This window comes from Marmota marmota, unplaced genomic scaffold (genome assembly GCF_001458135.2).
Source record: "Marmota marmota marmota unplaced genomic scaffold, marMar, whole genome shotgun sequence".
In the NCBI taxonomy this organism is placed as follows: domain Eukaryota; kingdom Metazoa; phylum Chordata; class Mammalia; order Rodentia; family Sciuridae; genus Marmota; species Marmota marmota.
The window spans coordinates 33,845,812-33,859,082 of record NW_026000082.1 but is presented as its reverse complement, the minus strand read 5'-3'; the positions used below and the strand labels follow the sequence as shown (position 1 = coordinate 33,859,082).

At 42.2% G+C, this 13,271-nt stretch overlaps 1 protein-coding gene across 5 annotated transcripts in view; it reads right to left on the bottom strand.

Moving 5' to 3' along the window:
* Positions 1 to 5,532: 5,532 nt before the first annotated feature.
* The window catches only part of Ptafr (platelet activating factor receptor), a 32,400-nt gene continuing 24,661 nt past the window's right edge, over positions 5,533 to 13,271 (bottom strand). For 3 of the 5 annotated variants that reach the window (XM_048816011.1, XM_048816010.1, XM_015485411.2), the window contains exon 2: positions 5,533 to 8,809. In XM_048816011.1, the coding sequence (XP_048671968.1) occupies positions 7,735 to 8,763 (1,029 nt within the window). In that variant the 5' untranslated portion in view covers positions 8,764 to 8,809 and the 3' untranslated portion in view covers positions 5,533 to 7,734. Of the gene's footprint in view, positions 8,810 to 11,344; positions 11,423 to 13,271 lie in introns of all 5 variants that reach the window. The other 2 variants (XM_048816008.1, XM_048816009.1) reach the window with 2 other exon arrangements.

The following is a 13,271-nucleotide window of genomic DNA, read 5'->3' as shown; positions in this document are numbered from 1 at the left end:
TATGACTGTGTAGTAGTTATTGTTGTTTGCATTTTTACAGTTGGGGAAACTGAGATTCAGAGACAGGCAGATATTACCTAAGGCAAAACAACTAGGAATGGCAGAACTAGGAGACAACTTCAGATCTAAATCCAAAACCCAAGTTCTTTCCCTTTTCCCCTCTGGCTTTCCTGAACTAATTTTGACGTCTGCTATAGTTCAAGGTCATTTGTGGTAAAACATTCCTAACGTTAAGAACCATTATCAGGCCATATGATCAAGTATAAACAATGAAACAACAGACCTCGAAGACCTTCAACCATCTGCTTCCTTTTCCTCTCCCCGCCACCCACCCTCACCCACCCTTCCCAGCTCCTCTGTGCCCACAGTGTACACAATAAGTGTGTGTAAAGTTACTTCTGGGACACTGCCTCTCTGGCCAACCTCCAGACGGGGCAACACTGATGCCAACTGTGGAGATGGGGGAAGGGGATCAACAATAACCTAAAGAGAGGCAGCCTCCCTGTCATTCAAGAGCAACCAATGCCCCCATCCAGTGCCAAATTATCCCTCTTCCTCCAAGAGGGATGTTGAACCACGACACAAAGAAAAGACCACTGACTCCAATTTTAAACCAAATTAAAGCAAGCTGATATTGTGGACATAAAGAGAGCTGGCCAGCAGCTTCCTCACCCAAAATTTCTGGACTTGAAGACAGCCCCGCTCTCAGGGAAGAAAAGGTTTTTATAGCACAAAAAGTTGCAAAGGGGTGTCTTGGGAACTTACAGCTAATAGGGTTCTGGCAAACGGAATACAAGGGCAGAGAGTAGATTAATGATCTACAAGCATGGTATTTCAAGGTAGGGAGTAATTTCAGATCCCAACATCAGAATTTATGTGGCGCCACTAAGGTTTCAGAGAGGGTTGTTATCTGGTCAGGGAGAACAAGGATTTATGAGGTGCCACTAAGGTTTTAGGGAGGGTAGCTATCTGGTCAAGGAGAGCCAGGCATGGGTGAGTTCAGAGCACAGGCAGGAATTCCCAACAAGTTTAGAATTCTCAGTATTTTATAGTAAAACAGAAATTAACTTTTCGTGACTTTGTGACGAGATGACTCCCAATCTTAAAGGGAATTAGACTGGGTTCATCAGGATGAGAAGGGAATTAACATTTATTATACATACTTTTCAAATAAAAAAAAACTGAGGCTCAGGACATGAAATGATTTGCCCGGGATCACACAGTATGTGACAGAGCTGAAATTCAAATTATAATATCCCTACTATCAATTATTTTGGATATACAACCAAAAATGGAATTACTAAATCATATGGTGAATCCATGTTTAATTTTTTGAAGAACCACCATACTGTTTTCCACAGCCACTGCACCAATTCTCGTTCCTATCAACAGTGCACAAGGGTTCCAGTTTTTCCACATCCTTACCAAACTTATTATTTTCTGTTTTTAATTTTGTTGACATTTTGATTTGTTTTCTCATAATAATTGGTGGTATTAAATATCTTTTCATGTGACTTTTAGCCATTTGTCTAACTTCTTTGGAGAAATATATATTCAAATCCTTTATCTGTTTTTTTCTTTTTAATGTCAAGTTGTTTGGGTTTTTTATTAAGTTGTGGGAGTTTTCCATATATTCTAGATATCAATTCTTTTGTTTTCTAATATTTATTTTTTAGGTATAGATGGACACAACACAATGCCTTTATTTTTATGTGGTGCTGAGGATCAAACCCAGGTCCCGCCCACGCTAGGCAAGGGCTCTTCCGCTGAGCCACAATCCCAGCCCCCTAGATATCAATTCTTTATCAGATATATAATGTGCGAATAATTTCTCCCATTCCATGGGGGTTGCCTTTTCACTCTGTTGATAATGTTCTCTGATGCTCTATCCTCCCTTTCAAGGAATTTATTCATCCAGACATGGTGGCATATGCCTGTAATCCCAGTGACCTACGAGGTTGAGGTAGGAGGGTCACAAGTTCAAGGCCAGCCTCAGTATCTCAATGGTAAAATGCATCTGGATTCAATCCCCAGCACCAAAAAAAAAAAAAGGAACTAATTCATCTTTTCCATTCAAAGATCACAATCCCCTGATTCATATATGTGGCAATTGTGACTTCTTAAAACACTCTCTGAATGTATGTAGAAAGACCTGGGGTGTCAAATAAAAGGAAAGCCTGACTAGTCACACTCTGTTCCTCTCTACAGTTTCACATTCTAAGGAAAATACAGGGTTACACAATATTAACTTGGTAAAAAGAAGCAGGGCCCTGGGTTTATGAACTGGAGTAAAAAGGGAGGCTGTGTGGAGAACACACAATCCATTAGAATAGATACAATGTTTACTATTTTTATTCTGGGCCACACATTGTCCTGAGCAATTCTAATTTCACAAAACCATTTATTATGTAAACAGTGTAATTATTCCCATATTACAGAAAAAGAAATAGGCCCAGAGAGGTTACATAGCTTACCCCAAATCATAGGCAAGCCAGAAATGGAACCCTGACTCTGGGCCCCAGAGGCCATTGTATTTGACCACTCTGTGACACTGCACAGGCTTTAGAGTCAGAATTAATTCAATTCCAGTTCAAATGACTTTTGAATACCTGTTTACTCTTTAGTCATTTGAGAGAAATTCCAACTGAAACTAGGATTTAACTTCACACCTACCTGCAATTTGAAAGTTGGAGAATGCCAAGTGTAGGGAGGGACACAGGGAAAGAGAAACCTTCATGTAACTATGGAAGAGTCCCTGGGGGACTTCAGCTTGCATAGGGAGCACAAGAGACCTCAAAGTGGGAGCCAGAAGTAGCAAGATAGAGGCCCCCACTAGCTGCTGTTCCGTAGATTCCTGCCCCAGCACCCACCAACCTATCTAGAGGAACTGGATGAGAGTTACATCACATGGTCAAGAGGGGAGGTGAGAAGGGACACTACTTTCTGAGGAAGATCTAGGTTTCAATATTATTCTGCTACTTACCAGCTTTTTTACCTTTACCAATCTCTGAGCCTAATTTTACCCATATGTAAAATGGGCATGAAAATAACTATTCAGTAAGTGCTCAGTGAGACAGGATATGTGAAAGAGGCAAGCAAATAACTGGGGCTCAGTGGAAAAAAATAGGCCCCCTCCCTTCTGCACACCTGGGAGGTAGCCACTGTGTTTTATTCAGTCAACTCGGGTCCTTGTTCATTTTATTCTTTAATGTTGATAAAACCACCTATCTTTCAGGGAAGGTATAAGGTTTCAGTGAGATAACAGATTAAAAAAAAACTGTTTTGCAGGACATGGTGGTACACATCAGTAATTCCATCTGCTCAGGAGGCTGAGGAAAGAAGATCACAAGTTTGAGTCCAAATTGGACAACTTGGCGAGACCCTGTTTTATTTTATTTAACAAAATAAAGCTAAATTTAAAAAGTGGGCTGAGGGTGTAACTCAGTGGTAGATGCTTGTCTAGCATGTGCAAGGTCCTGGGTTTGATTCTCAGAACTGCAAAAACAAACCTATAAAAGGCACTCCACAGGTGCCTTTTACAGGTTTGGTTTGTTTGTTTGTTTGTTTGTTGGGTACTGGATGGATGGATGCATGGATGGGTGGTGGTAGGATGGCTCACTGGCAGGATGTCAGGAGGATCATGATTTGTTCTACAGAAATATATACTCTGTACAAAACCAGGTGCTTTACAAGAGGGTTTTGTTGTATCTCTTTGCAGCCTTAGGTCTTGAGCACGGATTTAACATAGATGAGTAAAAATATGGTATAAACAAACCTGTTCTAGTCACCATGATCTGCACTTACTACACTAGTATCTGTGATTCATCCTGATGAAGCCAGGTCTGTGTGAGCCAACAGTTCACCAACTGAGATCACACTGGTTTCTTGGGTCAAAGGATGAGATAGATAGGGGGATGGTGTGTGAATTGTAGGGTGAGCCTTTCCTGACTCACAGGGCATCTTGGAAATCCTAATTGGTGACGTTTCATAAAAAGAATTATAACTCAGATTTTCCCAGCACCCCTGACACTACTGCAAGAAGAAAGAGATACAAGTGAACAGCCAGCCCTGTTTTTGCTGCAGTTCCATGCTGTGTAACTTCTGTGATAACTTAGCCCCTCTGAGTCCTTTATTCCCCCTGCAAAACGAAGGAGTTAGACACCACCCCCCAGCTCTAAACTGTTCTGATCCTCTGAGAATCCTCCACATTGTCCATTAAAATATGGACTTTGGAACATATATTAAATTTCTTCCCCATTTGTTCCCACAGAGTCTCTTTAAACCCACTTGAAGTGCATGCATGTGTTTACTCTACACCCTGGGGAAGTCACACTTTTTGGAGACAGGCAGGTGTGAGAAACTGGATACATAAATGATTAAAATCTAGTTCCTGCACCACAAGATAGGGATGACAAACATTAAAATGGATTGACCTCAATAATCATGATAATTAAGGTCTATAAAGTTGGGTCCTCCCGGCTCTAAAATGTTGCCTGGAGGAATTTGGGAAGCCCTTAGGAGGTGTTCTAGGATGTCACAAAGAAAAGATGCCTCACAACCAGGCAAAGACTACAGGATGAGTAAGTGTGGCTGTCCTGGGGTGGTGAGATCTGGGCTGGGGCACAGCTACAACCTACTACAGTCATTCCACAGTGTCCAAAGGAGATTGATTCCAGGACCCCCACAGATACCCCAATACACAGACGTTCAAATACCTCAAATAAAATAATATAGTTGTTGCATATAATCTCTGCACATCTTCCCACATGTTTTAAGTCACTCTAGATCACTTATAATGCCAAATACAATGTAAACGGTGTATTAAGTAGTTGTTTTAGCCTGGCACAGTGGTGCACGCCTGTAATCCCATTAGCTGGGTAAGCTGAGACAGGAGGACTGTGATTTCAAAGCCAGCCTCAACAAAAAATGAGGCGTTAAACACTTCAGAGAAGACCCTGTCTCTAAATAAAGTACAAAAAATAGGACTGGGGATGTGACTCTGTGGTTGAGGTGTTCAAACCCTGAGTTCAAACCCTATTACCCATCCCTTCCCCCAAAAAAGTTGTTTTACTGTACATATTCGGTACAGATGCAATTTTGTTTCCAAATATTTTCAATCTGCAGTTGGTTAAATCTGGGGATGTGGAACTGATGGATATAGAGGGGCAACTGTATACTCCTTCTAAGACCATGGCCCCAGGGTGGACATAAGATCCTCACCTGTGTATTGGACAACATCCTGGGAGAAGCAATGGGGTAATCATAAGTTACCATGTTATGAATATCAGTTGTTTTTTTATTGAGCAATTACTAAATGCAGATCCTGGGCACTATCCACATGACAGCAGGGTTCCCTGAGGTATGCTATACAAGTCACTGGGGCATATGTGGTAACTTCAGATAGAACACAGAGAAACATGTTTCCTAGTTATGTTTTCATGCTTACATTTACCTTCTACTTGTGGCTGGTGGCATTTAGTTTTCATTTTCAATTTTAAGTTTTTTCTTTTCAATAAACATAAGTTCTAAAAATTGACTGCAGGAAAATATTTATTAAGTAAACATCCAGGTGATACAGCCATACTGCAAACATCGCAAGAAGATATGCAAATGACTGACATTCAGGAAATATTGTGCAGTAGCAATAAACACTTACTTCATTTGGGACTTTTTTGGTTGCAAGTAACAGACCCTATTCAGATTAGATTAAGCAAGATAAGAAAAGGTATCCTGACAAGGGAATTTCATAGGACACAAAGGAAGGAGTACAGAGGATAACCAGCAGGCCCCTGGAAGCGCTGTCCCCTCTTCTCTTCAGGCTCCTGTGGTTTCTCTCTGCACATCTTCTCTTGGGCAGAGCCATTTTCTCTACTACACTCACACGGTGGCCACCCCAGCCCCTACATCCACAGATGAACACACAGACAAATTCACAGCTCCAAGGTTTGCATGTCTTCTTGCAAAGCCTGAAACAGCATCCCTGAATCTAGTGCCCACCTCTCATCCTTTCAGCTCCAACTGGAAGACTGAGGGGGTCAAGTTCTCAGAAAAGGGGTGACTCTGTTTTAAGCAGTCACTCTGATCAAGGGGTGTCTGCCTTAACACTCACTGCTCATAACCCAACGAGGTAGGGTTTACTCCACAGGTAACAATGAAGAGGTAGAAAAGTGAGTTCCTGGTCCCTTGGCAGGAAGTGAAAAGCCAAAACTGTCTATGTGATATGTGATACCGTAGTTCAAATATGTGATACCGTAGTTATATGTAATACCATAGTTCAAATATGCTGCTCTAACCACCTGGTCACCATCAGCTAGGGTCCAGCCCATAGCTACTGTCCCCAAAACAGGTTACTGACCAAATGGGAGACATTTATCAAGATCAGCAAACCAGTGCTTGCCTAGCAAAGCAGAAACAAGAGTCCCAGCTTCATGGGAACACTGGCTTCAAAGAATGAAGATTTCTTAGAAGGACTACAAGGCTCTAAAAATCCAGAGAAGCCTCCTTCAAGCCCTTGAATCTAAGGCTACCAGGCTCACACAACAGGTACTTGTCTCAGGGTAAGATTTGAGTCTCTTTTAAATATACTTGCCAAAAATCATAAATAGGTATCCAGAGATCCTCAAGAAAATCTGACCCCTGCCAGACCTTAGGACTATAATCGTCCCTTCCACCTCCTGGAGACTTGATTGGGAGGATCCTCCCAGAGACCAAGCAGGTTCCTTCTATGCAGAAACCTCTGGCTCTTCCTAGCCTAAGTGCCTGTTTCAAATAGAAGCCTCTGGACATCAAGGTGCCCTGACCTGGACAAATCCAAATTTTGTGGGGGTGGCTGCTCCACAGAAGGTATTTAATTAGGGGCTGTTTGGGGGGCTTTGGTGGTGGGGGGTACTGGGGATTGAACTCAGGGGCACTTGACACTGAGCCACATCCCCAGCCCTATTTTGTGTTTTATTTAGAGACAGGGTCTCACTGAGTTGCTTAGCATCTCACTTTTGCTGAAGCTGGCTGTGAACTCATGGCCAGGCCTAGGAGCTGCTAAGACAGAAAGATGGCTGGGGTGGCCATCTTTCTCCCCCTCACTCAGAGCTGACTGAGGCCCGAGGTGAGGCCTTTGCAGAGAGATACATGTGCCTCAGAAAACAGGCTCCCATTCTAGTTTTTTATTGTTCATGTTTTATCTTCTCTGGTTGCCATTGGGACAGGCTGCTGTGTGAATCAGAAGATTCCACTGAGTCACTTCCCCTGAGAAATGTCACAAAGGCCTTTTACCTGTGGGTGGAAAGAGGATGGCACCATCCTACATCAAACTCTGCCCCAAAGATTCTCCCACTCAGCAAATCTCTTTCCCAAAAACCCACTTTCGTCTTTAGCACTTGGGAGTCATTGCCCAGAGCTTTAGGCTGTTGCCCCTGGGGGGAGTACTGGGTGGCTCTGACTCTACCTCCAAAGTCAGAACCTGGCTCCTAGACCCATCAGACTCAGGGGCTCAGCATAAGTTCATCAGCCAAAGTTAGCATAGTATGTGCCCAAAAGCATATGAGGGGCTCATTCTAGCTCTGGCTTTTCCAGCAGTCCCTTGCTGCTCTCACCCCTGCCTGAGTGAGGTTGCCTCCAAGCTTAATGAGTTACCACTGCCAGGGAGTGGTGACCACAGCAAATATCCCTTCTTCCTCCAGCTCAATCCAGGATATGGATAAAAGAGAAGATTTGGGGCCTGACCCCAACAAGCAAGGACTAATTTTTGAGAGAATCCACAGGGATCTGGTTAACTGGCATGACCACATCGGTGCCTGTGTCAGTAGTGACCCGGGAGCATTTCCGGCTGCTGCGCATATTGTAAAACTTTTCAGTGAGGTGTTTGCGGAACTTCTTGGTGAGGAAACAGTAGATGACAGGGTCTAAGACACAGTTGGTGCTAAGGAGGCAGAGGGTGACCTGATGTGCATCGTTTATAGCCTGGTGGAAGTAGCTGTCCTGGTAGCCCAACTCAGCCAGGGTCCAGGGCAGCTGCACCACGTGGTGGGGCACGAAGCAGATGATGAACACCGCCAAGACAGCGCAGACCATCCACAGCGCCCGGCGCTTCACTTGTGCATTGTGCTTCTGCTGCACGGGCTGCAGGAGGAGCGTGCGGATAATGACCAGGTTGCAGAAGAGGATAATGAGGAAGACCAGGAAGAAGCTGAACACGATGAAGATGTGGATGACAAGGACCGGCACGCTGCCCTTCTCATAATGCTCAAAGCAACGGGTGATGTTGCCCGAGCCGACCTTATCCATCACTATGTTGGTGGAGTCCAAGATAAGGAAGTAGGATGCAGCGGCCACAATGAACACCCAAATAACCAGGGACAAATAGATGCCACGTTTGCGGGTGGTGGCCTGAGCAGTCCTGATGGGCCGTGTGACTGCCTGGAAGCGGTTATAAGTGATGACTCCAAGGAAGGCCACGGAGCAGTAGGTGTTGATGAAGAAGAGGCAGCCAGCCACATTGCACAGAAATTTGGGTAGAATCCAGTTGCCCTGGTTGTAGTAATAGATAATCCACAGTGGCAGGGTGATCAGGAAGAGCAGGTCAGCCACAGTGAGGTTTAACATGAAGATCTTTATCTCATTTAGTTTCTTGGAAGGATACAAGTGGGCAAAGACCCATAGCACATAGCCATTGGTAATGACCCCCACCACAAAGATGATGCTGTAAATAATTGGGAAGAGAATGTATCGAAACTCGGAATCCACACGGGAGGAGCCATTTGGCTCCATTGCTGTAGGCTGAAAGGGTCAGCTGATCATAGGGTCCCGGGTGTGCCTGAAAGACCATACAAAGGTACTGGTTAATAAAGAACCAAGAAAAGTCTATCCTGTTTCATCAACTCCAAGATTCCCTGCTGTGGTCTGCAACAATGGTGTCCCCTCCAAAATTTATGTTGAAACTTCATCCCCAATAACATTAGGAGGTCTAGCCTTTGGGAGGTGACAAAGGTGGAGCCCTCATGGATAAGATAAGCACCCTTATGAAAGGGTTTAGGGTTGAAGGGTACAATCTTTCTTGACATTTCCATCCCTTCTACCATGACACAGTGTTCAAGACGCCATATTGGAAACAGACACCACACCTCAACACACAGAATCTTTTTTTTTCATTTATTTTTTATTCTAATTAGTTATACATGACAGTAGAATGCATTTTGACACATCATACATAAATGGAGTTTAACTTCTTCTCATTTTTCTGGTTGAACATATAGAATCTTGACCTTGAACTTCCAGCTTCCAGACCCAAGAGAAATAAGTTTCTGCTCTTTACAAATTGCCCAGTCTCAAGTATTTTGTTATAGCAGACTAATACATTTACATATTCTAATTTTGCATATTTTTAAATTCTAAAATCAATGTCATCTTCCAAATAATTGGCAGCATTTTTTTTCTTTCTACATAAAATAATGTTTTTATGAATCTATTTCCAGTCATAAAATCCATAAAAATCCATATCACAAAAAATTTTAATTTTTTTCTGATAAAATATGAATATTTTTCTATAGACAGAATTTGAAATTAAAATTTTGAGACCTCCCAAGTATATAGCACTATGGGTGTATGCCACTATGCTTGGCAGAGGGCACATTTTATGTTGCTTCCCCCGCAGCAAAATTGCTAGCTTCTACTCTCCTGGGATCTTTTCCTTTCCTCAAGGTAGTTTTGCCATCTGATCTCGAAGATCCAGGATGATAGTTCTCAAAGGGCAGGCCATAGAATTAGGGATGGAGGATAAGAATCCAGGAGAAAACTATTTTCACAATAATACCAAGGCATTATTTTCCTTTCCACTGTGTTGACATTTATACTAATCGTACAAAAGCAATGGTAAGCAAAACTGCTGGCTCCTTAGCACAAAGCAAGGAAGTGAGACCAAACCGTACTAGGAGTCATTGTATTCTTCACAGCCATGGACTGGCAGTGTAAAAATAATTGAAAAAATAAATAAAAAGTTAATTTGACTTTAAAATGTCCTTCATAGGGGCTGGGGATGTGGCTCAAGCGGTAGCGTGCTCGCCTGGCATGCGTGCGGCCCGGGTTCGATCCTCAGCACCACATACAAACAAAGATGTTGTGTCCGCCAAATACTAAAAAATAATAAAAATATTAAAAAAAAAAAAATGTCCTTCATAGCCAGGCATGGTGGCACAGCCTGTAATTCCAGCTACTTTCAAGTCTGAGACAGGAGGATGACTCGTTCAAAGCCAGCCTGGACAAATTAGCAAGACCCCATCTCAAAATAAAAAATAAAAAGGGCTGTGGGTGTAGCTCATTAGCAGAACCCTTGCCTAGCCTTTGCAAGGCCCTGGGTTGGATCATTAGTACCACAAAATAAATAAATAGATTAATTAAGTGTCCTTCATAAAGTGAGGAAAGTTCTTATTTTGGTCAACTTTAGTATACATCTTTAATATTCTGTGTGTAAAATGGGAAACACACATGAAAGACCTCTATAGCAAATGGAAACAAAATGATGGTCAGCAAACAGCACTTCTCTGATTGTTTGAGCTGTGAACTGAACGTTCTTTATGGGTCGCCCTTCAAAATGACTGACAAACTATGGTTTTTCAGATGTGGGGAATTGGCAGACATTTTCTCATATATAAATGAAGGAAGCCTGTCACCTCAAATGATAGGATTAGTTGTCAATGGTGAAATTTGAGTGTTCAAGGGACAATAGGAATTTTTTGTATCTACCAGCTTGAGCTTCCCAGCTTTCTAATACTTAAATAATTTTCTACCTGGGGTATAATTCAATGGTAGAGCACAAGCCCATGAATTACATGAGCCCATAGGTTCAATACCCAGCACCAAAAAATAAAATAAAAAAAATTTTCCAAGATTGCTGGAAATATTAACAAATGCAATTTTTATATTATATAATGAAAGGCTGACATTAGAAGACCTGCGTAAATCACTGAGCCAATATTTTTCTGAATAAAATTATGTGTGGATTAAAGATCCATTCAAATGGCAAGATAAACCAATATACTATAGTGTAAAGGGTTTCAAAAAAGTTACAGCTGGGCACAATTGTGCACACCTGTAATCCCAGTGGCTCCTAAGGCTGAAACAGGAGGATTGCAAGTTTGAGGCCAGCCTGGGCAATTTAGAGAAACCAGTCTCAAAAAATAAAAAATAAAAAGGGGATGGGGATATAGCTTAGTGGTAGAGTCCCCCTGGATTCAATCCCTACTACAAAAAATATATGTAAATAAATGAAAGTTCATGAATATGATTCATGTCCTACATTGTAACTAATCTTTAAGAAATTACCATTTGTGCCAGGTGCAGTAGTGACACTCACCTATTAACCTAGTGATTTGGTAGACTGGCAGGAAGATCACAAATTCAAGACCAGCCTCATCAACTTAGCAAGATCCTGCTAAAGAAAAAATTAAAAATTTTTTAATTTAAATTTAAAAACTTAAAAATGGCTGGGGATATAGCTCAGCGGGTAAATTGTCCCTGGATTAAATCCGTAGTACAGGGGCAGGAGAAAAGAAGTGCACAGTGCACAGTTATATGAGGGCAGATTTCTTCACGTACTTCAACCCAAACAACACATCTCAACAGACAGAATGTAGAAGCAGATATGAGGATCCAGCTGTCTTCTGTTAAGCCCGATTCTAAAGAGGTTTATATAAAATATAAATCAATGCCACTCCTCTCCTTAAATTGTTTATGTTTTAGAAAATCTAGTTATTTTTCAAAAAAAAAGTTATGTTAATATGGAAGGAATTTATTCATGCATTTTTAATTTTTTAAAAATATTTTTTAGTTGTAGTGGACACAATATCTTTATTTTATTTATTTATATGGGGTGCTGAGAGGCTGGGGATATAGCTCAGTTGGTAGAGTGATTGCCTTGCATGCACAAGGCCCTGGGTTCAATCCCCAGCACCACAAAAAAAGAAAAAAATAAATATATGTGGTGCTGAGGGTCGAACCCAGGGCCTCACAAGTGCTAGGCGAGCACTCTACCGCTGAGCCAAAACCCCAGCCCCATCATAGGTTTCTAAATTTAAAAATGAAAATGTTTAGAATGTCTTAGCTTTCGTTTTGAATATGGTAAATATTGATGGATATACTCTATATAAACCAAAACTTTCTGGGGGCTCTCAATAATTTTTTTCTCATGTCGTGTGCACGGGTGTGGGTATGTGTGTGCATGCATGTCTACCTGTCTTACTGGGTATTGAATCCAGGTCTGACCCAAGCTAGGCGAGTGTTCTACCACTAAGCTACATTCCCAGTGTGCCCTTAATAATTTTTAAGGATAGAAAAGACTCCTGAGAGAGCCAGGCGAGGTGGTGCTTGCCTGTAATCCCTGTGGCTCAAGAGGCTGAGGCAGGAAAATCAAAAGTTCAAAGCCAGCCTCAGCAACAGTGACACGCTAAAATAGGGCTGGGATGTGCTAGTGGTTGAGTGCCTCTGAGTCCCTGGTACCCCCCAAAAAAATGATTGCTGAGAGATTTGAATATTGCTGCTCCACAGTCTCAGCTCCCCTTTCCTTTAAGCCCTCACCTGGGACTCTCGTGCTGTGCAGGACTCTATCTACGACAAGAACACACAGATGGTCAGCTCTGAGAGACCTCAGGGTGAGGGCAGCCCACAGGGCAAGGCGCTTACTCTAGTTCTTTGGAGAAGTCATGTCCCTTTCCCCCAACCCACACAGGAAGTGCCTTCCTCTTCTTTGGGTTTTCCTTCTTCTTTGGGCTCTGGCTCAATAGGGTGAGGGCAACTATTTCTGGAAATATTTTTAGGACATCATGTGTCTTGCCCACTGTGCCAGGCCTGCCCACGCCTCAGGGCCAGGGTGAGGGCAAGGCAAGTAAAGCACTTACTGGGTGCAAAGTGTAAAGCAGAGCACTAAAACTTCAGTAATCAAGAGGAAAAAAAAATGTTTTTTTTTTTTTTAGTGCTGGGCACTCTACCACTGAGCTACATCCCCAACCCTTTTTATTATATTTTATTTTATTTTACTTTTCCCAACCCTTTTTATTTTGAGACAGGAGCTCACTAAATTACCCAGGCTAGCCTTGAACTTGTGATCCTCCTGCCTCAGCCTCCTGAGTAGTTGAGATTATAGGTATGCACCATTGTGCCCAGCTGGGAAATAATACTTTAATGCAATATTTTTAAAAATCAAAATGAGTATTACTGATTCTCCCTTTTCCCTGGCACTAATTGGGATCCTGTCTTCACTTAAATTTTTTATAATTTGTTCATCA